Source organism: Tetrao urogallus (genome assembly GCF_951394365.1).
Source record: "Tetrao urogallus genome assembly, chromosome: 9".
NCBI lineage: Eukaryota > Metazoa > Chordata > Aves > Galliformes > Phasianidae > Tetrao > Tetrao urogallus.
The window spans coordinates 22,337,148-22,364,973 of NC_136822.1; the positions used below are offsets into that span (position 1 = coordinate 22,337,148).

The following is a 27,826-nucleotide window of genomic DNA, read 5'->3' on the forward strand; positions in this document are numbered from 1 at the left end:
AAAGGTCACCAATTTCAGTTCACCACGATCCAGGGATAACAAGCCCCCAACAGTTGGAAATGTCAGAATCACGGAGCCAAAACCCTTCTATTCTTATCATAGTTGACATAAGCGTTGCTATGGCTATAGCAGCCGTTATCAGTATCGCCACGGCCGCGGCTATCGCTGCGATGTTGGTGCGGCTATCGCTGCCGTGGGCTCCCATCGCAGCTGCTATCAGCAGCACGGCTGTCGCACTGCGAGCTGCCCTACCTGTGTGGCATGCCGGTGATGTAGGCGACGGTGTGCTCGTGTGAGAGCTCGCAGCCACGCAGGTACCAGCTCATCTCCAGCTCCCGCAGCAGTGCCAGCCGCCGTGCCCGCTGCTGCGCCGCCAGCTTCGCCCGCGCCTCCTTGGTGCCCTCGGTGCTGCCACGCGAGGCTCGCTCCCTGCTGCCCAGGGACAGCACCGACTGCTTCCTCAGCTTCAGCGCTTCCTCCGCGCTCTTGTTGCCCACGGTGCCCGTGCGTGCCGCCAGCATCGCCGCGTCCGGCCCTGAGCGCAGTTGCTGCCCTCAAATCATTTAAACTGATTTGCGGCACGCACCGTCCTCCCTCTATAACCCTCTGCCAGCTCAGAGCCGTAATTAGATACGTGGCCGCAGAGCTTAACCCGAAAGGGGAGCTGCGACCTCTGCGTGGAAACATCTGTATGGCGTCCTGCAGGGGCTGAAAGGCACACCGTTGTGCCCATGGGCTGCACGGCACAGTGTGGTCCTCGCCCCAAAGCGGCCTCCATCCGTGCGGCCGTGGCTGCCCTGCACAGGAGAGCAAAACTGGGGCTCTCACCAATTGATTTGTTTGTGCAGGGAGTGGTGCTTGAAGAAGATCTGCTCAGGAAGGGATGCTCGAGCTGAACATGCTTTCTTCTGCCTTGAAATAAAGGGTCATGGAACAAACCACATCGGGCATGCAGGAACACAACCAGCCCTGTGTTTGGAGAAAGAGGGAGGCCAAAAGCACTCTAAGGGCACTTAGGATGTTAAATATGTTGCAGTTCTACAGTGCTATCCCACGTCAGTACATTTCATAGCATTTCCCAAAAAGGCAGAAGCTTCCAGCAGCTCCAGGAGCCTCTAAGCCAGCCCCGAGCCACTCAGGCAGTACACACTCCTTGCACAGATGTCTTCCAGGCTTCATACAATTGTTTGAGTTCTTCCACCTGGGAGCTGCCTACCAAAATCCAGCTTTGCTCAGGGGGGTGGGTGCCCCGTCCCTGCAGACAGCCATGGTTAGGCCACGGGGCTCTGAGCACCTGACGGAGCTGTGGGTGTCCCTGTGCATGGCAGGGGGCTGGACTGATGGGCACCAGAAGTCCTTCCAACACAAACCATTCTGTGGTTCTATGATAGATTCTATGAAAAGCAAAACGAAGTTCTGAAATATTTGCATAACACACAGTGAGCTCAACCAGCTTTTTGTGTTTACCACTCACCCAACCACAGCACCACGCAGCTGTTCCCAAACAAAGGCCCTGAGCAGGGATCAGTCAGCACAGAGGTAACCACATTAAAGCACCTGCTCGCTATTTGTTCCTCCCTAACGGAGCATTGTTTGTCTCACAGCAGACCTGTGACAGTGCACGTCCCACCACGTGCCACGGGTCGGTAATGCCACCGGAGCTGCCCACTTGCCCTATAAAACATGCAGCAGGATCGCTTGCCTGCAAGCCAAGCCGCTCAGCTGCCATTAAACATTGATGGGCACTGGGAGCTGAGCTGGGTGAGCCTCCTGTGCCAGCATCACGCAGTCACTCTGACACAGGTTAACACTGCTGGTGCTGTTTGCCCAGTGCTGGGCTGCACGGCTGTGAGCCTGGCATGGGCTGCAGTGCAGCAAGGTCCAGGCACTCATTGGTGAAGCAAGTGGTCCCATGCTGGGGTGCAGGATGGCCAGTAGGAACAAGCAGTGTGCTGCTAGTCTGAAAGCAGAACGTTCCCCTGACACCCCTTGTCCACCTGGCAGGTGCACAGCAGTAATTTTTAAGAGTTGTGAGGGCTGGAAATGACCTCCAAGATCCCCATCCCATCCTCAGCTCACCCCCCTGCCCACATCCATCAGTGCCGCGTCCCTGCAGCTCTGGAGCACCTCCTGGGACTGTGACTGCAGTGTTCCCCGGGCGGCTGTGCCGCTGCATCACTGCTCTTTCAGAGAATATTATTTTCCTAACACCCAACCTGCATTTTCCTCTGGCTCAGACACCACTTTACTCATCCCTAGTACTTTTCAGATGTAAATAAGAGAATCATTTCTAACAGACTCCAATAGATGCTTTCTGCTCAGAAGAGCATTAGGTTTCCATGGTGAATTAATGCACTCCACACGGTTTGCATTTAGAAGTGTTTTCCTTTTCGTTTTGCTTTTTGTATCTCTCGAACCATTCTGTGCCAGCCTGGGCTGCTCAGCCCCACCTGCACGTCCCCTCACAAGAGATCTCTTTTGCCCCATTCCAAAACACAGGAATGCAAATTCTGATCTACCAATTCTCCAGCAGTTCCAGCAAAATTTGCTTTAAGTTCACCCACTTAAAACTCTCTTAAAATGAATCCCTGCATTTCAGACCCCACGCTACGTTCACTACCAGCACTGCCCCAGATTGTCCAGGTAGGTGCACGTCCCCAGGACATCCCTGAATACAGGGATATCCCAAGCAGGACACATGGGCAGCACTTACTGCAAGGTCCTGCCTAGAGGTTTTTAGCAGAAAAACTCAAGCCTTGCACAGGCACAGGTTGAGCTGGAAAATATCTGTAAGTGATAGCTAAGTAACATATAGATTTCATCCCATAGGAGCTAAGTAATTTTCAAATGCAGGATCCAATTAGCAAAAGCCTAAGTGATAGCCTTTAGGCTAACAGCAATCTCTCTTCACCTTATCCTCTACCTAAGGTAATTAGAAACCCATCAGGGAAAGATTCATCAGGTGCTTAATTGGTCGAGTGCCTCCCCTGTGCAACCAGCAGCAGTTCAGCAGGCCCTGCGCCCAGCCCAGGAGCACAGCATCCCCAGCCCAGGTTGCACCCAGCTCTCTGGAGAACAAGGCAGACATGCCAGAGAATTCCTGTTTGTGCTGCCCATTGTAGGCCCAGAAAGAGCTGCATGGCCGTGTTTGAGTCTTAATACTACACTGGAGGTACATCTTTCAGTTTGGATATTAGAAAACATTCCTTATCTAAGGACAAGGTGGGCACTGGCACAGGCACTGGTGGGGTGACAGTCCCTGGTGGCACTCAAAGATGTGGGCAGTGAGCAGGCGGGGGTGGGGAACTGTTCTTTCCAGCCTCAATGCTTCTGTGATTAGCACAGGCTGTCACACGTGGGCCAAAGGCAGTGCAATTAGTGCAATTAGAAGCAGCAGAGGCTAACGGGTGCTGTTGTTCATCACCCACCTGGCATGGCTGCACACTGCACACATCCAGCACTGACGCTCCTCTCTCAGCGAGTCCGTCTGCTGCAATTAACCTGATGAGGAAGCAGCTCCCTGCAGTCTTTTATCTTCTCGTGGAATTTTTAGCAGTCAGCCCAGAGCCAAACATCGCACCCGAGCACAAAGAAATGCAGGTGATGTTAATTAATGCCTTTTTCACCTGGCAGTCCTCAAGCGGGATCACTGAGCGCCAGGAGCAGCCAGCAATTAAGGAATGTATCACCAGAATGGGGACAGCCCCGAAAGCAAAGGGCCAAGCGACTGAATGGCCTGCATCGCGTTCAAATTGGCCACAAAATGCAGCGTGGCCCAACGGGCTGCAATGCAGCAGCAGCCCAGGGGTGGCAGCTCCCAGAGCCCCCCAGCAGCAGCAGGCACAGCCCAGCAGTGCTCCCACCAGGACTGTGGGTGCTGGAGCACAGCTCGGCCATCTGGCACAGATACAAGCAGCACACATCCACACTCCTGCAAAGAAGGGCAGCTCTGCACAGCCTCAGACTGCACTGCTCTATTTCCACAATTGCCTTTTTCTTTGTAGAGCAGGAACCTACACACACCCTCGAATCCCATGCATCTTGGGAATGAGTTACCTCTATCCCAGCACCAACGCAAGCAGGAGGCAGCAGCACAGAGCCTCGTGGGGATGCAGAAGGGACAGCCATGGACACCACCTCACCCGCACAAAGGGCTGCAGCCCAGAAGGGATGGGCCCCGAGCAGCCCTAGGAAACACATCACACCGGTGTTCAAACATAATATTTTTATTTGTGGATAAAAATTAAGGCTCACAGTACTTTATCATTTCACAAGCAGAAAAAATGTTAAAAATTGAGAATGGTGGGGAATGCCCCCGATACAAATTCCTCTAACTGCTGACATGTTTTACTGAAGACTTGAGGTGAACAACTGTACAGGGCAGCTACAGGTATTAGATTGTAAACTATGTGCTAAATGTAGGATTTTAAGAAAGTGAACAGAGTATTTACGTTCCTCTCCACTTCTGACTGTCCTATACACACAGAACTGCTGGGATAACACCACTGACCTTCCTAAGAACAACCCACTCCTACAATGCATGGCACAGGTGTCAACAGGGGAAGATAGCGAAAGATCACAAATTTCGTTTCCGTAAGACCTTTCGATTATAGTGCAATAGTTTATGCCTCGACGTTTCAATATTCACCTTTCTGGTTTAAAAAACAAAGAGAAACAAGTAAGAAGATTTCTAAAAGAGCACAGGAATTGCTGCCAAGCTCCATTTCACAGACCAACATGATGAGAAGATGTTTAAAGTGGATGCCCAACTTCAGCATACACACAGTGTGCAGGAACAGCTTACACCTCCAGTGCAGATGGAAGATGGAAGCACTTCCCAGTCCACAGCATACAGCAAACACAAGATTCCCATCCCGGTGTGCTGGGGACACATCACGAGGCACCAACACACCAATCCTGATGCACATCGTGGCCGTCGTCACCCACACCTCACCAGCTGCTTTGTAACCACACTGCAGTTTGTTTCCAGGAGACCAGCTAGAAGTGTCTCACTCAAAACTGGGGAGGTTTGGGATATGAGAAATGCTCAATATTCCCTACTTTTTAGTGATTCCTTCTGTTTTGTCTATTTGCTGTCAAGGTAACTGACAACGTAGCAGTGGCAGCAAGAGCAAGCCTACTAATAACAAGCAACTGCTACAGCATTCAGAGGCTGAAGTACTTCTGCAGCACACCAGGGAGATTTTATTGTCATCTCACCATTTACCTAAGAGATACCAACGCAACAATGAAAACTATCCTCAGATCTTTCAGACTAAAAATTGAAGTGTACTCTAAGGCTGTCAGTTTATCAGGGAGCTGTTGTTTGAAATATGATACACTAAAAAATTAGGTTTGCTTTCAACAGAACCCACGCTGTAGCAATAGATTCTGCCACAGCAACCACTGATACACAGCCCTGTGATCACCAGCTTGTACAGATCACAGCCCAGTAGCAAAAGAGCATGAGTTAACATGTGTAACTGCGTCCACATAGCATAAAGCTCACCGAGGTGACGATGAGTGCAGTTACAAGTACTACACCAGCTTGGAAGGAGGCAGCTGAGATGCACAGCAGTTAGGATCTGTTCACCCAAGCCCCATGCGAGCTGCAAGTGCAGGGCAGCTCATGGCCACTGCAGCAGGAGTGGCCTCAGAGTGCAGGGGCTGCTGCATGCCACCTCCAGAGGAAATGCAGCTGCTCAGGAATACAGGCAAAAATCAGAAGTTTACATATTAGCCACGTCCTGAAAGCTGGAGTTAAACTAAATTTCCATAATGCATAGGCAGTAAATGCAGAAATAATAGGAACACACGATGTGCAACCAAACAAAACAGAACACTTTCAACCATTATTCCAGTTCATTGATCTGTGTAAGCAGAAACATAAGTAGCTACAGCCATGAAACATGCCATGCTCCTGAACAGTTGAGAGCAACTGTTTTGCCCACATAGAACTTGAACAGTTGCCTTCCATTCAGCTGCAAGAAATGGATGGCAGGGCTGACTGGGAGCACACAGCAGCAGTTCCATGGGCAGTTATCCAGCAAAGCTGCTCAGCTCAGAGCTGCTACAGAACCTGCAATTCCACAGACAGCATCTGCAGGACATGCTCAGCACTCTCAGGTGGATGGAGACAGCTCTGCCTTGATGTATCAGGAAAGCACAGGTGTCCAAGATAAACACCTCTTAAATTATTGCTTAACTACAGAAACAGCAGAGTATACACGATGGAAATAATCTATACTGGTTGGGTAAGCCACTCCAATACTGTGACTCCACACTAATGACTATAAGGATTTTAAAAAACAAGCTGAATACATTACATCAAAAAAAAAAAAAAACCTGTGAAAGCTAATGTGAAGAAAACAAACTATCATCAAGTATAACGTAAGCACATGGGCAGCAGCAGGCTGTGAAGGGACTATTGCATAAGGGTTGGAGACCAGAACCAGGATTCGGCCATCCTGGAGCTCTGGTGCCACAGCTTTCAGAGCTGCACTCCTGCTTTTACTCCTCTCCGAGGCCCCAGAAGCACACAGACACCTCGCAGGGACGTGACAATTCCACAAACACAGCGTGTGATGGGGACATGCCTGTCACCAACCAACACACCTGCCAGGCGATGCAAGAGGGAGTGAGGACAGACAGGCAGGCAGGCAGAAGGTCATCTCATAACACTTCAGCATTGCTCTTTTGGGACTCAATGTTATTGCCACGGGCTTACAGGTCAAACAATCTAGAACAGGCCTAACAGCACACAACAGATACACGTTAATTCCACAACTCAGCAGTACCCACTACTCCATTTGGCAAAATATTTATTTATAATAAATTTGTTCAAAAGCAGTTGGTCACAAAGAGTTCATTTTACATTTTTAGGCTGTAACAATGCTTTTGGTAGAAGTAAATAAGCTGTCTCTTTTTACACAGTGTACAAAACCAAAGACAAGTTGAAATGACAGTTAACAACTGGAACACGTGGGAATGGGAAGAATCAGTAAGACAAAGGCCAAAGCAATGGGAATCTGTCTGCACACAGGCAACGCCGCCATCATTTACCCGTACAAATCCTCAGCCCCACTCTGTTATCCCTGCACTGCTCGTCACCGCCGCTCTGCGCTCCAGGAGAGGAGTCAGATGGGATGTAGCAGCTCCAGTCACTCTTTCACAGTACTGCATGTCAACACTGGGAATGGTTTCTGATATGATTTAGACTGCACACAGTACTTCAATAAAAAAAAGTTATTTACTCCCACTCCGTAGTTCCTGGTGGCTTTGATGTCAAGTCATACATCACCCGAGAAATGCCAGGAATCTTCTTTATCTCTGCCACCATTTTTAATACAACCTGTAGGGGGGAAATAAACAGATCTGTAAAAAGCACGTAGAACAGACGTGATGAAAACTACCCTAAGAAAAAGTTATACAAGGAAAACACTGTTCATTCTGTTCTATAAACAGGAGAGAAAAATCCTACAGCTCCTAGCATATTACTACCAATTAAGAAGTAAAAACAACAAAGGAAAACTCCCAGCTTCTCAATATTTGCAGCTGTATTTGGAACCTGCTGATTTCTGGCACTGGCAATAGAACTGAGCAGCAATTGCAGCACACTTCCCTTAAGGCAGCAGCTCTTCAGCTTCAGATTGATTTTTTTAGAGGTTACGTTTTACTGTGTGCTGCTCTGCTCTGCTGTCAATCACTTGCAGACATCTCAGACCAACACCTCCAGCTGACCCACAATCAAACAGAAAGCAGCAGCCTGATAGAAATGATGAACTTTTCAAACAAGAAAAGGGAGCTGTGAAGGTTAAAAAATAGCAGAAGGAAGCATCTAATGGAAAGACTTCCCATTGGCAGCTGTTCTCCAGAGTAATCAATTAATGTTAGCTCCATCAGAGACAAAGCACTCCAGGCTGGACACCGATGAAGCTTCCTAGAAAACGTGCCTGAAACATCTTCCAGTGACCCAATCTGGAAACAGCATGTTTTGAGATGTTAAGCAGCAGCTTCCAGTAAAATAAAAAGTGGGAAGCAAAGCAATTCCAGAAAGCATTGGTAACTTCCAATTACCAATGCAGGCAAAAGCTTCAAAATCTCTGCTATTTTGACAGGAAATCTTCTAAGTTTGTCATTCCCATTGAAACCACTGTCAGCTTCTCTTTGTTACTGTTTTTTTCCAAAGCAACACAACAGTACGTTGTGCCTAACCGAGAGCAGGAAAAAAAGCGAGAGTGAAGAAAGTTAGAACAAGCCACCTACAACACAAGCTCTGAAAAGGAACTTGAAGGTCCGTATTACCTCTTCTGGAACCTCATTACCAGGAGTTGCTGCAATCCCAGTCATGAAGTCGCTCGTAATAAACGTTCGGATGACCACGGATCTCTGGCAGGACGGCTGTTTCTGCAGCGGGTCCCGATCGAAATGCAGCGGGGTCAGGATTATTGGCATCTGGCTAATTTTTCCAGCATAACCTTCAGGAAAACAGCAGCACCAAGTGCTTTAGCTTGATTTTGAAGTACAAGCACGACTGAAGTTTTACAGGATTGCCTACACATATTTCAGATGTGATTCCTCCACTTACATGGAAAGAAACACCGCAGTTCTGGGACTTCACCACCAGGCCTCAGAAGATCACACTGATTATCCAATTATGTAATTAGCAGTGCATACACTAAAACTACTCAAATTGTCACTTGAAATAATCTTCAAGGCCTGCAGGCATGCAGAACAGAACTGGATAATCTGTTAACTCTGCAACTGACTGCACTTGCAACTTAAGATCTCCTTCCTACCCACAAAACATAAGCTTTCAATTTTGTCTGTTCCAACATTCGCTGTAATGAAGAGCAATTCTCAGAAAGAGAAATTCAAAAAACCTTACATTTTGAGATACTATCAGCCATTACCAATGAAATCTAGATAACACCAAATAGAGGGTAGGGTGATTTAACAGTTAGCTCCCTTCCTTCCATAACCAAGCATGATTTCAAAACCACGCCAAGTCTCTCTACACAGTTCACCTACTTCAGGCAGATACTGATAACTGAGATCAGCAGCAACAAGTAATTTGACTTTCTGCTGGCTAATAGTGGCTCTTGTAGGAGTTCACACTGCAGCGAAGTATCATGCCTCTGAGCTGTGCAATGTGTCTGAAGCAAATCCCACTCCTACCAGAAGAATGGTCCCAGCCACAGTCCCACGTGTGACAACAGGCAGCAGATGAGGCAGCAGCACCCAGCTGTGAGGTTTATCTCCAGCTGCCATATGAAGAATGAAAAAGCTGCAACCCTACCTCTAATTCTGCTAGCAGAAGGCCCAGCAGTTCCTGCCTTTCAGCTCTCCACCTCCAGACCTTTAAGAAAAGGCAGTAGCCTGTCATCTCATTCAGCAATAAATTTTGGACGTAATCAAGAAGCCCATGGGACTGTGCATTATGTAACCACACCTATAGGGATGGGTGCACGGGGATCTTGAAACAACAGCTTCATCTATGGGACAAGGCTAAATACCTACCAGACTCCCTGAGAATGTTGTGAGCCTCAAAGTCAGCTTGACGTAAAGTGCTGAGGACTCCTGTTGTCAGGAATGTGGGTGTGACATCAGTGGGAGGCTCTTTGACTGGTGGACCAAACACATACACAACCCTGGAAAACAAACCAGATGGTAGGAAAACACGTTTTCTGGAAGTGGAATGTAACAGACTGCCTAAAGACTACATCTTTAGCATTGCAGAAAAAATAACTGAACCAAAAAAATACCCAATATTTGGCTTCGCTCCTTAGCCACCAACTAGGACTTGTTATAATTTAATGGATATATTCAGTAAAGGCAACACGTGTGCTAGCTTTGCAAGTCAGGTGTACTAATTCACCACTAACTCACTGGTATTACAGAAGACTTTTTTTTTCTTTTCAACTTTACTTTGATGTGAGTAAAAGTTAAGATTATTCAAAGAAAGCTACTTATGTGCTTAAAATGTCTATCTTGAGTCCCATTAGGAAACCACCATATCACTGACAGGAAACCTTCTTTGTTAAGGAATAGCTGTTTTCAAAATGGGGCACTAACACTGCTGTTTACAAATCTATTTCACTGCATTTCTAATAAAGTATCTTCCGAATTCAAACCAATCACATCAGCTTTATCTTTTTAATCTCACCATTATACGTGCTGCAGAACAAAAAGCAATATTGTCCAGCTGGCCTCACACAAGGATTTACTGTGTATCATGAATGCACGCAAGTTATTTGAGTTTGTAGATACAAAGTAAGAACACTTGTCAAAAATCCAAAGCAGGGCAGGACCCATGCTTGACATTCTGTGTCTCTGTTTGTAGTCAAAGCATGCAAGCTGGGCAGACACCAACTGCCCCCAGCACACTCCTCCAGCTGCTGCTTCCCCAGCTCCCCATCAACATCGACCCAAAGCTCTCAGAAACACAACCTGGTATAGCAGAACTCCTGGGGTGGGAGTATATTCAGGAGGGGAGTATTACAGCCAGAGCAGCTTAAAGACAGCAATGCTGTACATCCAGCACACGCTTGGAAATTGCACACGCTGCCCTGAATTCATGCCTTCTTTTATTTGCTCTGCACATAGTTTAGAAGAATATCTTGTAATTCAACATGTCTCCAAGTACAGTAGCTCTTCCAGTGGGTGTCACTTCAGTGACAAAATTAAGTCTTGCTATAAGCAATTATAAGCAGCTTTGTCAAAGTCTACAGCTGAGCAAAGATACATATTTTCTAGAACCGACTTAATCTCTGAGCAACTTGAGAAGAAAACATATATTCACAAGAGACCTCAATTAAGATAAAACCACCCAGCTTTGGAACTCTTCCCTGCAGCACTAGAGCTGACAGTCGTGCAAATCCCCTTCTTGACACAACGCGCGATCCCACAGCTCAGCAGCAGGCTCAGAACTCTTCAGAAAACATTTAAGTTACGTTGGAAGTTGTCTAATTGAGTGATTAAAATGAGGAGATAAACTATCCATTACTTCAAGTTGGTATTTCCAGAAATAAACCCAAGCTTGGATTTATCATTTGTAACCCCCATATAATACACATTTGTTCATAAGAAGTTACACCATAGATTCAGCAGGGCACTAAGCTTCCACGCATTAGTAATCAGAAACAAGAGCAGCTTGGCACTGAGCAGAGAACACTCACCTGTTGATGTTGTGGCACATGCGAGGTATGAGCCTGGCGAGAAACATGAGGGACTCCCAGTGTGGGGCATCCTTACTGGAGATCCCACACACGTAGCTGTACGAGCGGCAGTCACCCTGGCAATTAATGGAATATGAATTTCACTACCAAAATATTTCACGCCACTTTTCCATGTAAGTTACAGGACCAGCCTTTGTGCCAACATTCAGCAGACACAAACCTGTCGAAATCAGAATGCTCAGAGATATCAAGTAAATGGAGAAAACACCAAAGTGAGACAGGTCTCTTGGGAGCTGGCAAGAGCACATAAAAGGAAGGGGTTCAGAATTCATAAGGTGACCACAACACTAGGACTTGATTACATGTTGATATTTTGAGGGCACCATCTGAGGAAGGCTTGTGATGAGGTACAGAAGTCTGCTGATGATATTGCCATTGCAAGTAATAACAAAAGCTGACTGCAAGGACTTACAGAAGAGACATGCAAGGTTAAGCAGCCAGTAATAAAAGTAAAGGTGTAATTCAATAATGATAATGCAAAGAAAGACTGCTCAGCCTTGAAAGGAGCAACAGGAGTACAACAGGAATCTATAAGGCTATAAACATCAAGAAGAAATTGCCTGTGCAAGCAACCAGCATTATTCAACCTTAATGACATCCTCAAATATGACACCTGGCATTTACCCATGTATCTATTCAGGTCTCTCAACACCTGCACTCTACCAGAGCTGACACAAGACACAGCAGTCACAGCCTTTTGAAGTTGATTTCTAGAGTTCTTAGCAACATCACAGTAGCAATCCTTACAGTTCCTAGCAGCCTGCCAACTGCTAGGAAGCAGCTTTAAGAATATTCCTGGAATGTATTCATTTACCTGCACTCCCACAGTTTTGATGGGTAACAAGAAGGCATTCAGTGAATGTAGGCTTGTAATCTGCATCAGTTTCTCCTGGTCTTCTTCAGTCGTGCACGCTTTGACCCTTTGCAACAAAGTATGTGGCTGTGCAATGATGCAGAAAAATAACTTTTAACTAATTAAAGCCCCCACACATTCAGACACAACATAAATAAAATTAAGTAGCTGGTTGGCTAAATACAGTCCACATTTACCCTTGGGAACTGATTACAGAATACCTTTTGTGTAACAACTAAGTTTCAGTGAAAGCAACTGTGTGCATTTTACGCTGAAGCCCTCCCAAGACCATAGGTGAAACTGCTTTTCTGCACTCATTCTCTCTCCCAAAGCTGAATTTTTCATGCCTGTTTATTTCAGCACAGAACAAAGCAATGCTGTGTTACCTTACACTGCAACACAACACGCATTCAAGAAGAGCACTTACAGATGCTTTTCCTTTGGTGTTCCTTCAAAAAAGCTCTGGAAGTTGTTCTGGACACGGCACTTCCTGCTGCTCTCTACTGGTGGCTTTTCAGCCCCCTGCAGCTCAGTTTGGAGCTCAGGAGTCAGTTTGAGAAACCAGGAAGGTCCCAACAGTTCAAGGATTGAGAGCTTACATGTCATTGACCAATCACTTCAGGATTCTGTTTGGGACATCCAGCAAATGCTGGCTCCTCACTCTCGCACCCTCAATTCAGGCACTCGGTGGCTGTTAGTACACACCATCCTAGAAAATTACAACTATTCCAAATAGGGAAAATCTTTTTTCTGACACTATGAAATTCAAATCATCTTCTGAAATCCTCATCTCCACAAATTTTGACTAAAAGAGGATTTACTTGCTATCTGAAAGGTACATAAGCTTCCAATTTACAGAAGTCACTCAACACTTGCCATAGCCAGGACTTGAAAAATTCTACTGTACCATACCAAATGGCTTTGAGCAAGTTGGACTGGAATGCATTATGCCCAAAGAACACAAACCAGTCATTTTTAAATTTTAGCAACTTAATCTTCACAGCAATGCACTACAGAATGATCACACTACTTCTATACACGTTAGAACCTAACAGTTTTGATACCTTCTTAACACTCGCAGAAAAATCCGCAACTATTTTCAAGATGTTGTTTGTTTCAGGGAAGTCTTTGCACACATAAGGCTCCTCAGCACATATCACTCTGATTGCCAGACCTGGACCTGCAACGTAAAATTGAAAAATACATCACACTAAATAACATGAAAAGTTGACTTTCAACTCAAGAAGCAACAGCACTGAACACCAGGTCAGTCACTAAGTAGACTATGCTTTGCCACCACACCTCCACTTACACTGTCTTGACACTCAACAAAACAAGCCAAAGAAATAAGCCAGCAGTTTATTCTGGAACAGTATTTCTGGTCAGTACATTTAAGCACTAGTTACTGACATTTTGCATTGGCTGCTTGTGTAAGGCAGCATTAGTGATGATGAAGCGTGCTGGATGGCAAGCCAAAGCAAACAGTAACCTCCTCCTTCCCTTTGCTAGGCAGCCTGGATGGCAGAGTTGGTTATAACATACAGTTGAATCTGCACTGTTTTTTAAAGAGATCCCTGGAGGCTATTTGGCCTGCTAACTACTTGACACAAAAGTTCTCAGCAAATTACAGATGTACATCTCAACAGTGTCGTTAACCTCATGCAGTGCTGGTGCATTAACAGAGCAGCCTAGGCATTCTGACTGTGACTACTACACACCCTGCAGGACAACTTCAGAAACACAAAGAGCACATCCCTTAAAAAGATGGACTTTGTTATTACATTACATAGTTTGACGTTTTCTGGTTGAGAACCGTTGTTATTCACCATGCAATCGTTTTCAAAACAGCAACAGTCACTTAGAAAGGCAGGCAGACAATGGCCATTATTTCATGCAAGATATATTTGACAGCTGAGACAGCATTCAGCTGCACTTCACTGATAATTCTTGCTTTGGCTTACAAAATTAAGAAGAAACAAATACAGCTCTATGATAACTCAATTATAAATCTGTTATTTTAAGCACTGTGCATAAAATCAAGCTGCTCTCAATTACTCAGTTCCTCAAAAAGAAAATCCTGTGCTTAAACTAAAGCCTCAGAAAATCCACCACATTAGTTCTGTGTTCAGAGGTAAGTTCCATTCTCCAACACAAATTTATTCTGCACATTAAGTATCTTCCAAACAACACTGATGCACACAGCCCTTCACTAAGCAGCATGGATTCTGGTACCTGGGAAGGGATGCCTTGAAACCAGCTCTTCGGGAAGTCCAAGCTCTCTTCCTAGCACTCGAACTTCATCTTTGTGAAAGTCTTTTAGTGGTTCTATAACTTTACCCTTAAAGAAAAACGAACAAAAGAAAAACCACAGTGATTTACACTCTAGCTTACATATTCAAACAAAAAGCCTCAAATGTTTAGGTAACAGGCAGTCAGAGTGGCCTGCTTTTCACAGCATCCGCTGCCAACACTTGCATAAACACTGGAAAGAAAAGTACATGTGAATGTGGGCTTTGCAGAACAGTTACAGGAGAGGGGAAAGACAAAGTTTGTTTGTGCCAAAAGTATCAATGGCTTAAGCAGTGCAAATACAACTGTAGGCCAGTCCGGTTCTGACTGTCTTCCAAAATTCATACCGATCAAGAAGCTTCGAAAATACCTCAGAGAACTGTGAATAGGTTTGTTTAAGCTAACCAACCAAGGGTACAATAAAAAAGACAAGGCTCTGCTGCATCTTCAGAGTGTCTTCTGTCACCAGTTCAACCTCCTGTGTTTGTACCATTTCTAAACTCCCAGTCTTTATCCACAGGTGTCCACAGCAGGATATTCCAAAAAGATCTGTGGGTTCTTAAGTTGACAAATGGTAAACAGATTGTGCACCACCAGCACACTGCTGGCAGACAGCCGACCAGGCCATTGACTTGATGCACAAGCCATGAAACAGCACAGAGAACGGATCCTCAGATCAGAGCCTGACAGATCTACTCCTAGTTCTCAAGTCACTAAAACATATTCACAGAATCATGAAGGTTGGAAAAGACCACTAAGGTGGTCCAGTCCAAACATTAACCCACCCCAATGAACTATGTCCCCAAGTGCCACATTTCTACCATTCCTGAATTCTTGACTCCCCCACTTGCAGTACCTGGCCATTCCCTCTGATGAGAATTTTTTCCAAATTCTTACTCTCTTCCAAAGGAGAATACTATGTCTGTAGTGGTCTGTGCTACTGAGAAGACTTGCAGTCATGTCTCTCAACAGGAACTAATGATCATTTCACCTAAAAGCACATCGCTGCTGTTGCCTGAATTCATATCATGTGCAATCTGAGCTATCAATGCCATTACAAAACATTGCATACTGATGTTCAGAATGAGACACAAAGGGAGAAGTAAGCAATCCATTACATTACGAATTCCACCTGAATCAGACTAAAGTTGTCTGAAAAGCCTTTCAGCAGTCATCTGCTATAGGTGTTTGGTATTGGTTTTGCTTCCATACACAGTTCTCATAGGTTTAAGTGTTAAAAGACAAAAGAGCAATGAAATCGTTTTCAGGTAACAATTGTGAGCAGCACTGTTCACACTGCAATGGCTTCAATCTGTTGACATTTTCACTAATATTCTACGCTGGACAATACTGAAGCCATTCTGATCACTTTGAGAACATGGCAACCAGAGAGAAGTGTAATAAGTTGCAATATTGAAACAGAACTTAAAGGGCCTCACAAGCATCACGAGATGCATCAACACAGGCCAGTTATATCAGCAAAACATAAGTTGCTCATCTTTTACATTCAGCATCATCACATTTGTGATAACCAGAAGGACACACCAGTATCCAAATTTTCATTTACCTCTTCTCTTAACTTTCGAATCAGCTCTGTGTCATTGTGATGAGTTTTGATTACTTCAGCTTTGCCACTTGCAACAAGGGAAGCGCTTTCAATGAGATCAGGTCTGAGGGTACCCTGAGCAAGAAAAACCTCTTCAGGTTTCAGATTCATTTCTCCAATAACTTCATTGGCAATCTGTAAGATGGAAAAGAAAACTTTTCAGTGTCCAAAGGTCTCAATGGATTGCCAATGGATTAGGTCATCCATAGCCTGCACAACACCGTGCTTCCGAGTGCACAGTGCTTCAGAATGAAGCAGTCCGAGATAGAAAACATTTATAATTCTTTTTTTCCACATGAATTCTAGATACATTACCTTAACAAACGTGTCACCAATAATCTTTCTTTTTTCTTCAGGACTTGTAGTCATATTTAAGGTCTTGCTAATTCTTTTACGTGGAGTTCTGTCTTCATCAGAGATTGGCAGAGTTGTTGTACCGTTATAGAAAGAATGAGCTGCATTCACCACTGTATGAAATTACAGGAATTGGTTGGCAAAGCCAATACAGATTTATATGTAAGATTACAAAGAATAAGAACGACTATTGTTCTTAGGAATACTGCAGTCATTTAAGTGCTGATGGTACTAAATAGGCCTGTTTGATACCTCAAGAATGAACTGCTGCAAAAGCACGTTACTTCTTTTATCAACATGCTCTAGAAGGTTACTTCTTAAATACCACGAGGCTAGGAAGCAAGTTCAGTTCATGTCTCCCCTCTTAGATTACAACTTACTTGCTCCATTTAAATAGCTACAGGATGGTTATTAAGCTAAGGCCTTACTGCAACCAAAATTACACAACGCTCTGTTTCCTCACGGTGCATCATATCTCTTAATTTAGAGAGGCTCTCGATACAGAGATCAGCTAGGAGGTTCTCTGGCATCTTCTACCAGCACTGAACTCCATGACTGACAGAAGGCACATTTCCCATAAAGGGATTCCCTTATTTGTCATAGCCCAGACTTTTTCAGTCTGGGGAATGCAAGGATAAGGCACAGCATTCCTCTGAAACAAAATAAAACACCACAACAAAAAAAATCCTGCACTGCTGTGTGTAGAACAAACTCTGGCCTTCACCATATTGGCCATATTGCTTGAAGTCATGAGACTGCTTCTCAATAAACTACTCCACAAACAACACACTCCCATAAAACAGGAGAGGGAAAAAAGCCTTGAGGAAGAACTTTGGCTCCAACAGCATTCAATCACCCAAATGAGCTCAGTTTCTGAAGACAGACATATAGAACAAGAAGTGAAGCTCCACTGGAGGACTCTTAACCACACTACAGACAGGACTGCAATTAAATGAGCTTTGCCGCAGCTCAGTGGTACCTTTAACCTGAATCCCAAGTTTTTTCAGTGCCTCCTCCACAGACTGACTTTCTCTTTTGCGCATAAATCCGTTGTCTATATGTACAGCTATCACCTGATCCCGGTTTAAAGCACGATTCAGGAGAGCAGTGCAAACAGTTGAGTCCACACCTCCACTGAGTAAAACCTGAGGATGAGGAAAAAAAGGGAAAACAGACTTGCAGAGCTGTCGAGGGAGAAAGTATTAACTACTAATTCAGATACAGCTGCAACGATGAAAGCAGAGTATTGATTTCTCATTTTCCTCCAAGTCACCACTGGGAAGTCAAACAACACATTGACCCAATTGTGCAATGCACAAAAGCTTTCTCAAACCTGCTTAATGTATTACCCAAATCATGACAATTCTGCACTTTTCCATTTACCCAGACTAAATGCACGAGTGTTTTTCCTCAGATTTTTGCAAATGATCTTTTGACTTCAGCTCCAGATGCTTACCAGAACTTTTGATGAGCCCACTTTCTCTTTGATATTTTGAATGCACTGAAGTTCTCTGTTTTCCACTGTAAAGGTCCCGCTGCATCCCGCGATATCATACAGAAAATTCTTCAGGATCATTTTTCCATTCACCGTAAGGCTAACTTCAGGGTGGAACTGTGCTCCATAGAGTTTTTTAGACTCATTTGCTATACCTTCATTAGTGCAAAGAAATGAACGGAGGAAAATAATTGGATGTGAAATGTGCACACACAGCAAAATGAACATTTGCTCCAAATGCACTACGCTTTATTTTTAAAGCTGCACGTTCTTTTCAGAAGGTTAAAATACAAAAGGCAAGTTGAAGCATCACAGAATTTCACCAGGAAGTCATTCAAAAAGGTGCAATTCATTTATTTTCAAGAAATAACGAGTAACATCAGCATCTGTAGCAGATCTCTGCTCCCTCAGTATTACTGAACCTCCCAGGAAGTTGAGAAAATCTGATATTATTAAGCCATCCATGCTTCTCATTGCCACTCCTGGTTACCAGAGCCTCATTTCTTTCAGAAGCAAAGAAGTTGCCATTTTAACGTCATTAATCCAAAAAGTCAATTTATACAATTCACAGACATTGTCCAGAATTTCTCTAATTAGTTACTGGTCTGATTTAAGAGCAGGATGTAAAACATTGCTGACTCTTTATTTTTTAATGAAAGATTTTCATTAAGCCACATGAACAGCTTGAAATCTTACTAAGTGTTTGAGTAAACTCCAGACTCTTCCATATCTTCCACCTACCAGGAAAGGCTCTCAAGGAGGCTGCCTGGTATTCAGAACTTTGAGTAGTTGACAAAAAACAGAATTTTCCCGTGACATCCTGGAGGTAACTTTTAAGTCTTGTAACAAAGACTATCAAAAAACCCAATTTCAGTTAAAACAAATACCTGCTATAATGTTCCCAGACTGTGCAACCACTTTGAATCCATCAGCAACCTTATCCACACTGTCCCCATGAGTGAGGAGCACAAGCTCTTCCTTCTGAAGGCCCCTAGACAAAGATCAAAGTCTAGAATCAATAACAATAAGATGGCCAGATTTAAAGACAGTGCCATACATTGCAGTGTAAATGTGACAGAAGTCACACATCAAGCTTTCACAGTGCTCTCACTTACAGAGCCCACACACACACAAATCAGCTACCTGCAACACCAATCCTCAAATACTTTACCTCGTGCTAACGACACAATGTGGGTGATTTGTTGGGATTTTTTCTTTCCCCCTGGAGATGTGCTCCAAAAACAACCAGGCCCCTTTGAAATACATGCAGGATTTCCTTCCCAGAAGCACTCACCTCCAACTGGGACTCCTTCATTGGAAGCTGCCAAAGCTCCCATGCAATGCATTCATCACAAAAAGAGGAGTGTATCTCAACTCAGAAGGTTTTTGCTAATTTGATGGGGGTTGTTTGTTTTTGCTGTTTTTAAAATAACTCAACATTGAAATATGCCTTCTCTGACACGTACAGCCCTCTACTGCCAGTCAGGATATCTGGATTCCTGCTTTTTATTCCAATTAAGTGAAGTTTCCTTGGTCAAATCTGAATGTCCTCACAACAATTCTGGGCATTCTAGACACGAGGTGGGATATAAAGTCCTACAATAGCTCTACAGGGAAGAAGTCAATAAAGTTGCATCTCTGGGCACAACTAAACTGTTAGGATTACTGCAAGGAACTTGTGAGGCACTGACAAACTACTAAGAAATCTAATTCTGATTTTATAAAACATCACAAAGCAATTTTGAAGGAATGTAGAACACATGTGGTTTCAAAATTACTGTTAATACCTTTCAGAAACTGGATGGGTGCCAGCTAACATAAAGCAATGCACTGTCAAGGAGAACACAAGAGCTTTACGCAGACTTTTGTGCAGCAGTACTTGACAGCAACTCAATTAAGACAATTTACTTTGAAATAAAAGGGTTTATATAAAATTCTAAACAAACATACCTACATTTCAAAAGTCAACTGAGAAGTTATTCCTGAATATTTGTTTACATACATAACTTGCCTACTTGTGAACACAGTTGTAATGGGTTATTAGAAATTGTAAGAGCCTGGATGCAATTTCACTGTCTTCTGAAAAACACCCTTCCTCTCACTCAGTCACCAGTTTCCAGACCAGTTCCATTCCCTTCCCAATACTGTTCTCCTCACTCAAAGCATCCACGTACCTGAACAGTGAACACGTGTTATCCAGAGTAATGTTGAACACTCCATCTTCTCTGACGCTCTTCTTGTGCACTGTACCTCCAAACACCTTGTTCATCATCTGCCAAAACACAAAGACGACATGAAAAAAGCATAACAATTAAGTACTGCTTTAATCTTTGTACTTCAGCCTGTGACCAACAAATAGTTCTAGTCCTCGGACACACAGAAAGACAGATTGTCATGACTATCCTCATTTTAAATAGCACTTGGCAAAACCACATGAATTCTTTTCAAAAAGGAGCACTGGGCTCATTCTCTTCCTCTGGCCTTTTGTCAGCATAGCTGGGGACTACTGCTACACACACTGAGTAACAGAAATACACAGCAGCAGGCTAGGGGCAAAGATGCACAAGACAACACATATTCAGTACTGTAAATCAATGTGTGCTTCTAAATGATTGGTCTGCATATCAGTGGAGTATGTGAGGCCAGTTGCCACAAAGACGATAAGCTGCTAAACAAAAACCTGACAGCCAGCCCTCAGAGAAGGGCCCTCACATAGGCTTAACCTTCTTGAGATCTGTCTGATCATCTCTGGAGAACCAGGCAAAAACTTTAGTCTGATTTTTGTGACCACGGAGACTCTTCTTAGCCCTTGTTAGGTAGGAGTAACACAAATCTCACCTGATTATTTCTTTCTAAAATTCAACTTCAAAAGGCAAGATGAGGCATTCTGCATTTCACACTTCAGAAGTCTCAGATTTTCTCATTCAGATATGACTGGTAACAAACACACACACTTTAGATTTTCACCTCCTAACTACATTGATTCAGAGATTTAAGTTATTTTAGATTTAGTTTGAGATTTCACTGGCTGTGCTAGTCTGATTCCAATCTATTCTAATAAAAATAGTGGTGTGTTAACACAGACACTTGATTCAGTTCTGTAAAGTCAGCCTTGAGGAACGCCCCTGCTTTAGGCTAGCTAACATGGTTTTTAATTTGCTTGACATTTTAAGGCACTTCCACTTTATTACAACACACATTTCCCTTTAGAACAGGGAGTGCCAGCATTGTTTCCATAATTACCAGCCCTTCTTGAGTAGTTTTTCCAGCCATATTCTGCAGCTCTGAAGGCTTTATAAACTGCTAACCTTGTGAAAAAACAAGATGCACGTGCAGAGGTCATGCATCTGATCTGTCCTTTGTCCCCATGGGAGTGTTTCTTCACTCCATTTGGATCACTAGATCACTGCAGGGTCACCAAAGCACGCTCATGAGCTATAATAGAAAGATTCCACACTTGAAAATCAAAGGGAAAAACTACTTCACGTGTTTACGATGGACACGTTCCCTAATATCAACCAGATGGAATTAGTTAATGACTGTCAGGGTGCATTTATTATGACAAAAAATTGAGCACAGAACTCAGTTCACAGTAGCAAAGCAAGAAGAAAAGCATTTATGCTGCTGGTAACACAGCATGCTCAGTTTACCAATTAGCACCTTAAAAATATCTTTTGCATTCATGGCACACAACACTGCTTATTTTGGAAAGCTGGTCCTGTAACACTTAACTCTGGCTAATTGCAGAAACAAGGCTTTCACAGGCAAACGTCTCTCCCTCCACCATACCTGCATGCCATAGCAGATCCCAAGAACTGGTTTTCCTATTGTAAATATCGCTGGGTCGAACCATGGTGCATCTTCAGCATACACAGAATTTGGTCCTCCAGATATGATGATAGCTCTGCAGACAAGAGATAATCAAATTATCTCACATTTAACAACTTCATTTGAACACCGACATTGCCTTATAATGCTCATAACTCTGTATATTCTGAATTAAATGCTAATACAGATATTCCAGCAGGCAGTTTAGGTTTGCTAGGCTACAGCTAGCAAAAACAGTTTACAAGAGAAGTATTTCATCAGGTTAAACAAAGTCAAACATAAGCCAGCTTAAAACAGGGCTGCATTTCACATTCCCAGCCAAATGCTGACTACAAGAGAAGCAAGATGGCGAGAATCAAGCACAGAGCATTAGCGTTGCAACACAAACACACTGCGCATTGCCTGTGCCATCTGGAGGAGAGCCACGCTCAAAAAGAGTCTCCTGTGTTTCTGGAGCTGTGAGAGCAGCACTGCTGGGCTGGAGCTGCACAAGGAGCAAGGAGGGCTGGGGTGCTGCTGGGGATGTGCAGGAGTGGCTGGGAGCAGCCCAGGGGCTGGGCTGCAGAGAGCCGGGGTGACCCACCTCAGCCACCCCACAACTGTGCAGAGCATCTGCTCAGAGCCATGCATGTGGAGCACCAAGTAATATAGAAAAAGGAAAACGTAGCTACACCTATAGACTAAGTGTTTTTTAATGAGAAGTCAATTAGCTACTGCCTTGTTTAAAAAAGAGAATTACAGGCTTCAAGTCTGCTTCTCTTACTTGCCAATTAAGAACTCAAGAACACAGAAAGATTTCCTGTATCTGAACCCTTAAAATACAAAATGAATTGGGAGATGAGAGAGGAAAACAGGAAGAAAGCCAGTGCCAGTCATGACCCGCATCTTCTCAGCTGTCCTCACATTCCTGCAGCACAAGATGCAGAATCTGAACGTTCCATTGCACCACCATGTAATTTGTGATGTTCCCTCTTGCTCTGCTACAGAGATACCTTGCTCTGGTTTAGCTTAAACCACTTCCAAAGCGGCCTATTCAGGTTTCAGAAAGCCTGTTTATAATGGGCTACAATCCCACAGGAGCCACAGCAAAACACCAGAAATAAAACACAGCCATTGCTCCCCAGCCCTCAGGTCCCAGAGGTCAGAAATGCTGCCAAGCCTACAAACTAATGCCCCCAGACACAACACAGTACGTCCTTACAGGACCAGGCACCCTGTGCCAGTGTTCTGCACCTGCAGGAGCTGCAGAGATGCCTTTGTAAATGCAACACGCAAATAAAACTAGACAGCGCTTTCCATCTCTCTGCCTATCTCAGACCTCAGCACAGCTCCCAGGGCTACTCAATTTTCATCATTGATGCCATGCACTGTGATATGGAAACCAGACTGTTCCCATGGCACGTGGAGTTTCATCAAAACCCTGCAGTAAAACCATGAGCTTCTTTTTACAACGGTCACTGCAGAGAGGCACCCAGCAGCTAAACTCAGTGTTTGTAGAGCTCTCCAGGATGCAAATGATTGACCAGCAGTGGGGACATTTATTGACTGATGGGTGCGACTGATAAGCTGGAATCACTGCCTCAGCCTTGAGGAGCAACCTGTTGAGTGGAGAGCCCAAATTTAAAGAGCAATTATCTGGAAAGACAAATCCAACAGCTCTAATCAGGATAAGCACAATTTTCAACTCAGAACAGAAAGGGATAAAAAAAGCTCTCTCACTGCAAACGTGCAGCAGCAGAGTGCAGCTCTGAGCCCCTCACTGTCAGCACTGCCATCCACACCTGGAAGCAAGCAATGAGGTGCAGGGATGCTTTTTAAAGTGGTAGTTAGGTACATCCTCTGCTCCAACAGCTTGCCTGCTGGGGAATCATTAACTAAATCTGACACAATGTATTTCAGAGCATTTCTAAAAGAAATTCTTCATAGAAAGGCTGCCTGACAGGTGCAGCAGCTCCTGGGTTCTCCGTTCAGTTTGCAGAAGAGATCAGTGAGTTCCCATCTGACTTTCTAAAACACACTGCCTATTGAGTCACTAATTATCATCGATTAGAAAAACAGTTCTGCAACACAGCACCTCCTTATCTCCTGAATGGCTCTAGCAAAAACACTCAAAGCACCTCCGAATTTTAACCTGACAAGTAAAGTCCTTGATGACTTGCAGACCTCAGCCAATTTATTTTCCCCACACAAAAAGAGGCTTACTCTGGCAAGCATCATAAAACAAGAACTGTGCAAAGTTCTACACAACTGAGATGGTTTCTTGCTGCTAACAATGCATGGCACTTCCAATGAGGTTTTTTTTTCCAGTTACTTCCCAGAAATGGTTTGGCATCATTTACGACAATTTGTTCAATACTCAAGTTGCAGTTAAATAGGTTGGTTTTTTTTCATAATTATACAATAACTATCTTGGTTTAACAGGTTAAGGAACAATGTCATCTAATTTTCTGCAGATACATAATTAAAATGCAGCCACTTAAGTTATATTAACAAAGAAAAATTATTGAAGTGACATTTTACAACACCGCAATGAGCAGCAAATAGACAACAGTAACGCTGCTGCACAGGTTTTACCTAGAGAAACCCAGGAGGATGAGCTGAGGATCCAACAGCACAGCACAACCCCAGGGAAAGGCACAGCACAGCACCAGCAGGCAGCTGCCCTACCAGCACCTACCGAAAGCCCTGCTCCCTGATGGCGAAGGCGGGCGTCTCCAGGGGGAAGATCTCGGACTGGACGAAGAGCTCACGCACCCGGCGGTCGATGACCTTCCCATACTGTGCACCAGCATCCAGGATGACGACAGCTCCTTCGTAGTGGTGCTGCCCGTCCTTCAGCTCTCCTCCAGTGTTCTCTGGCTGTGAACACGGCTCAGTCAGCGCTCTGTGGGACACTGCGGCCTTATGGCACACATCCCACAGCTGCAGGGCTGCGAGGGGTGCCTGCACCTTAGCTCCTGGCTAAATAATACAGACTAAAGGCAAGACTTGTAAATGGAAGAACCCACAAGTTTACAAAGCCCAGTGTGTCCACGAGCTTGCTACACTGACACAACACCTCCCTCCCACGCAACAACGACGTCCCCATCCCCAAATCCAAGCACAGCACAAACTACATCAGTCTTTCCCCTTCGTGATGGGACAGCCTCCCACAGACAAGCAGCACCGTGCCCTGTTCACCAGCACAGCTCCATCCTCTGCCACATTACAGTTCTGCATGCAGCCCAGCACACCATATGATAATGAAGAGCATGTGCCTCATTCCTCAAGCAAAGCAGCGCTATGCAAAGCTAGGGGAAAAATATGTTTCCCCATTGCATCTCCTCGTACTCTGAGCTTTCACTTGTCATTACATCCAGGGGGGAGCAGGGAGTAGAAATTGAAAACAAATGTTTCTGCTTCAATTTATGAAAGACAAACTTTTGAATGCAGTATTCAAGCAGTCCCTGCAGTCTGCACACTAGGCTGCTTGAGCTGGATGGCCAGCTTCAGCCAAACCTGGCAGAGGGCAAGAAAACACATGGATGGGTTCCTTTTTCTCTAAGGAGAACGAGTGCTCTGTGGAAACACCCTCACCAAGGGGTCTTTGAGGAAGAACGTGAATTCCACCATGCTAAGATGCCAGGAAATTCATGCAGAAAAAACTGTTGCTCCTGAAATCACTCACTTTGGAGTTTTATTCTCCATAACTTAGAACTTAACACTGTTTCCTTGCCAGTGTAATTTGATGAAGGAAAACCTAGGAAGGGTTTTACTTTGGTAAATGCTACCTTAGCAGACATTTTGAAGCTCTCCCAAATGCAAAGGCTGCCCTAGAGCTGCCTTGCTCAGCCCCAGAGGGACAGTGCTCCACCAGCAGCTGCCCTGGGCCAGCTGCAGATAGCAAGCACCCAGGGAACTTCCAGAGCTCACAGCAACCAGGAAATGTTTTGTCCATCTAAATTAAAGGATGTAAAAAAAAAAAAAAACAGTACTAAATCCTTCAAAAGCCTAAATCCAGGTTAGAGTCTTTATTAATTTCTTTGCTTCAGCTGATAACTGATGAGAAGCTCTTAATGACTTCTCAGTGCTGAGCCAGGCAGCACGAGGAGCTCCTGCTCAAGCAGAGACTGGGGCAAGCTACTGCTCCAAAGTGCTGCTGGGCATGCCCACCTAGCAAGTCATAAATTAACAGCTCCCGTAGTAACAACCAATGTCCTTATTCTTACCATCTTGTGGCAAACACAACTCTTTCTAGAGCTGAGATCTTACGAATAGTCCTGAACCATATGGCTTCAGAGCATGCTGCAGGGACAGAGGCTTTATCTTTAAGGTTCCTTCCAGCCCAGCCACGCTGTGATTCAATGGCAAGCAGGTCTGTGCTTTGCCTGAAACTGTACCTTTCTTCAGCTCTCCACAGCAAGAGCAGCGCATTGAGGCATACCCTCAACGTGCCTGGGATGAAGGCCTTACAGCTCTTCTGGATGCCAGCTGCCTGACTCCTGCACAAGGCACAGCACCACATGTGCAACAACAGGGGAGAGGCACCTTCACAGACAACTGTACCCACACTGGGAGTGCTGCACCACCTGCGTGGCTCACAAGGCAGGAAGTCAAAACAAGATCTGCCTTCATTTACTTGAAGGCACAGAACCAAGATTTGGAATCCAAATTTAACATGGCAAACACCATTTAGTGGCATCAAAAATGAAGCAGATGCTGTTAACGTGCAGCCAACATGGCAGTCCACCTTACACACGTGCATATCACATGCGTGCCAGGAGGATGCTGAGGAGGAGGAGCTCAGCTGCTATAGGAATGGGCACATGAAGCCTGTTGGGCAGCACTGCCCTTGTGGGCACTTCTAGTTTCTGACCCAAGCTCTTTTCCCCTCAGCAGGGTTATAACCAGAGCTGGTCTGTTTCCAAAACAAATCCCTAGAAACGGCTGTTTGGGAGAATGCCTCTTAAACCTGGTTGGACAAGCAAGCAAGATGGTTCAAGGCACAGAACACAGCTGCACCTGCTCTGACATGCGGGAGAGCAAGGCTAGGGCAGCAGAACAGAAGTTACACTTCCTAAGAGAAAAACGGGGGGAAAAAAGGCTATAGTGAGCTATAGTGAGTCACGAGACTCCTGCTGAAAACCATACCAGATCACAGAACATCCCTACTGCCACCCACACCTGAAGAACCAATAACCCAATAAACCCCAGACCAGTGGCCGGCCCATCGCTGCAGTTCTATCACCCCATAACTCCGGAAGGAGAAGGTGCTGCCGCTGGCTTTCAGCATTAGAAAACACAGCGTCGGTTCTATAAGAATAACGCCAATCCCACGAGCAGCTCCAGCACGGATCCTGCCTTCAGGTGCCCGATGAAGGACGCAACCCGCCTCGCCCCCGGTGCCCGCACACGGGGCGCTAAGCAGAGCCCCGCAGCCAGCCCTGCAGTGCCCGCACACCCACGGACCTCCATCACGGCCCTGCGAGGCCGCGGCACAGCCGGCACCGCAACGAGCCGCAGCCAGGAGCTCGCTCCGGCGCTCCCAAGGTTTTACGAGATTAATCGCTCCCCTGCGATACGAGAATTAAGCAGCCGTAAGGACGCGTCCTCCTCTTTCTCTCGACGCGCGGCAGAGAAGCGCCTGCTTCCCGCAAAGGAAACCCCACAACGGGCAGGAAACCCCCGGCCCCAACCCGGCTCCGGAGGCCGCACGGCCGGGCCGGAGAGCGCGGTGCCCTGTCGAGGAGCAGCCCCGGGCCGCTCACCGGACGCTCCCGGAGCGCGGTTCGGTTCCGGCGGCCCGCGGCGCAGCTCCGGGGCCGGGCCGAGGGGCTCCGCGGCGGGCAGCCTCCGCAGCCCTTTGTTCGGGCCTGGGGCCGGGCCGCCCCCCAGCGCTCCGCACGGCGCCCACCCGCACCACCGAGCCAACGGGGAACCGCCGCGGGGCCGCCCGAGCCGCCGCCGGCCCCGGGCCCGGCCGTTCCGAGCGGGGCCGGAGCACGGCAGGGGCCAGGCCGCGCCATGTGCCCGCCGCCCCCGGCACAAAGCGGCCCGAGCCGAGCGCAGAGCCTCGCACCGACCTTGGCGTCTCCGTTGCACAGCGCCATAGGGACGGCCGCGGGAGCCGAGCGGAGAAAGAACCGAGCCAAACCAAGGCCGCCCGTGTGCGCCTCCGCCGCGGG

The 27,826-nt window shown here is 45.6% G+C and overlaps 2 protein-coding genes across 2 annotated transcripts in view; both read right to left on the bottom strand.

Annotated features, from left to right (window-relative positions):
• Positions 1 to 521, bottom strand: part of KCNAB1 (potassium voltage-gated channel subfamily A regulatory beta subunit 1) — a gene marked incomplete at both ends in the record, with an annotated part of 35,225 nt that extends 34,704 nt beyond the window's left edge. Inside the window, one exon of the mRNA XM_079540071.1 lies at positions 253 to 521. Coding sequence (XP_079396197.1) covers positions 253 to 521 — 269 coding nt within the window. The remainder of the gene's footprint in view (positions 1 to 252) is intronic.
• A 6,728-nt stretch (positions 522 to 7,249) lies between these two features.
• Positions 7,250 to 27,751, bottom strand: GMPS (guanine monophosphate synthase; the record flags this gene model as incomplete). The annotated part of the gene is made up of 16 exons (XM_079540032.1): positions 7,250 to 7,351; positions 8,305 to 8,477; positions 9,520 to 9,650; positions 11,178 to 11,293; positions 12,052 to 12,177; positions 13,155 to 13,270; positions 14,323 to 14,428; positions 15,947 to 16,120; positions 16,301 to 16,452; positions 17,319 to 17,484; positions 17,796 to 17,983; positions 18,716 to 18,825; positions 20,009 to 20,106; positions 21,624 to 21,738; positions 24,340 to 24,517; positions 27,721 to 27,751. 16 exons carry the CDS (start codon positions 27,749 to 27,751, stop codon positions 7,250 to 7,252), a joined length of 2,082 nt encoding a protein of 693 aa, XP_079396158.1.
• Between the last annotated feature and the right edge of the window lie 75 nt (positions 27,752 to 27,826).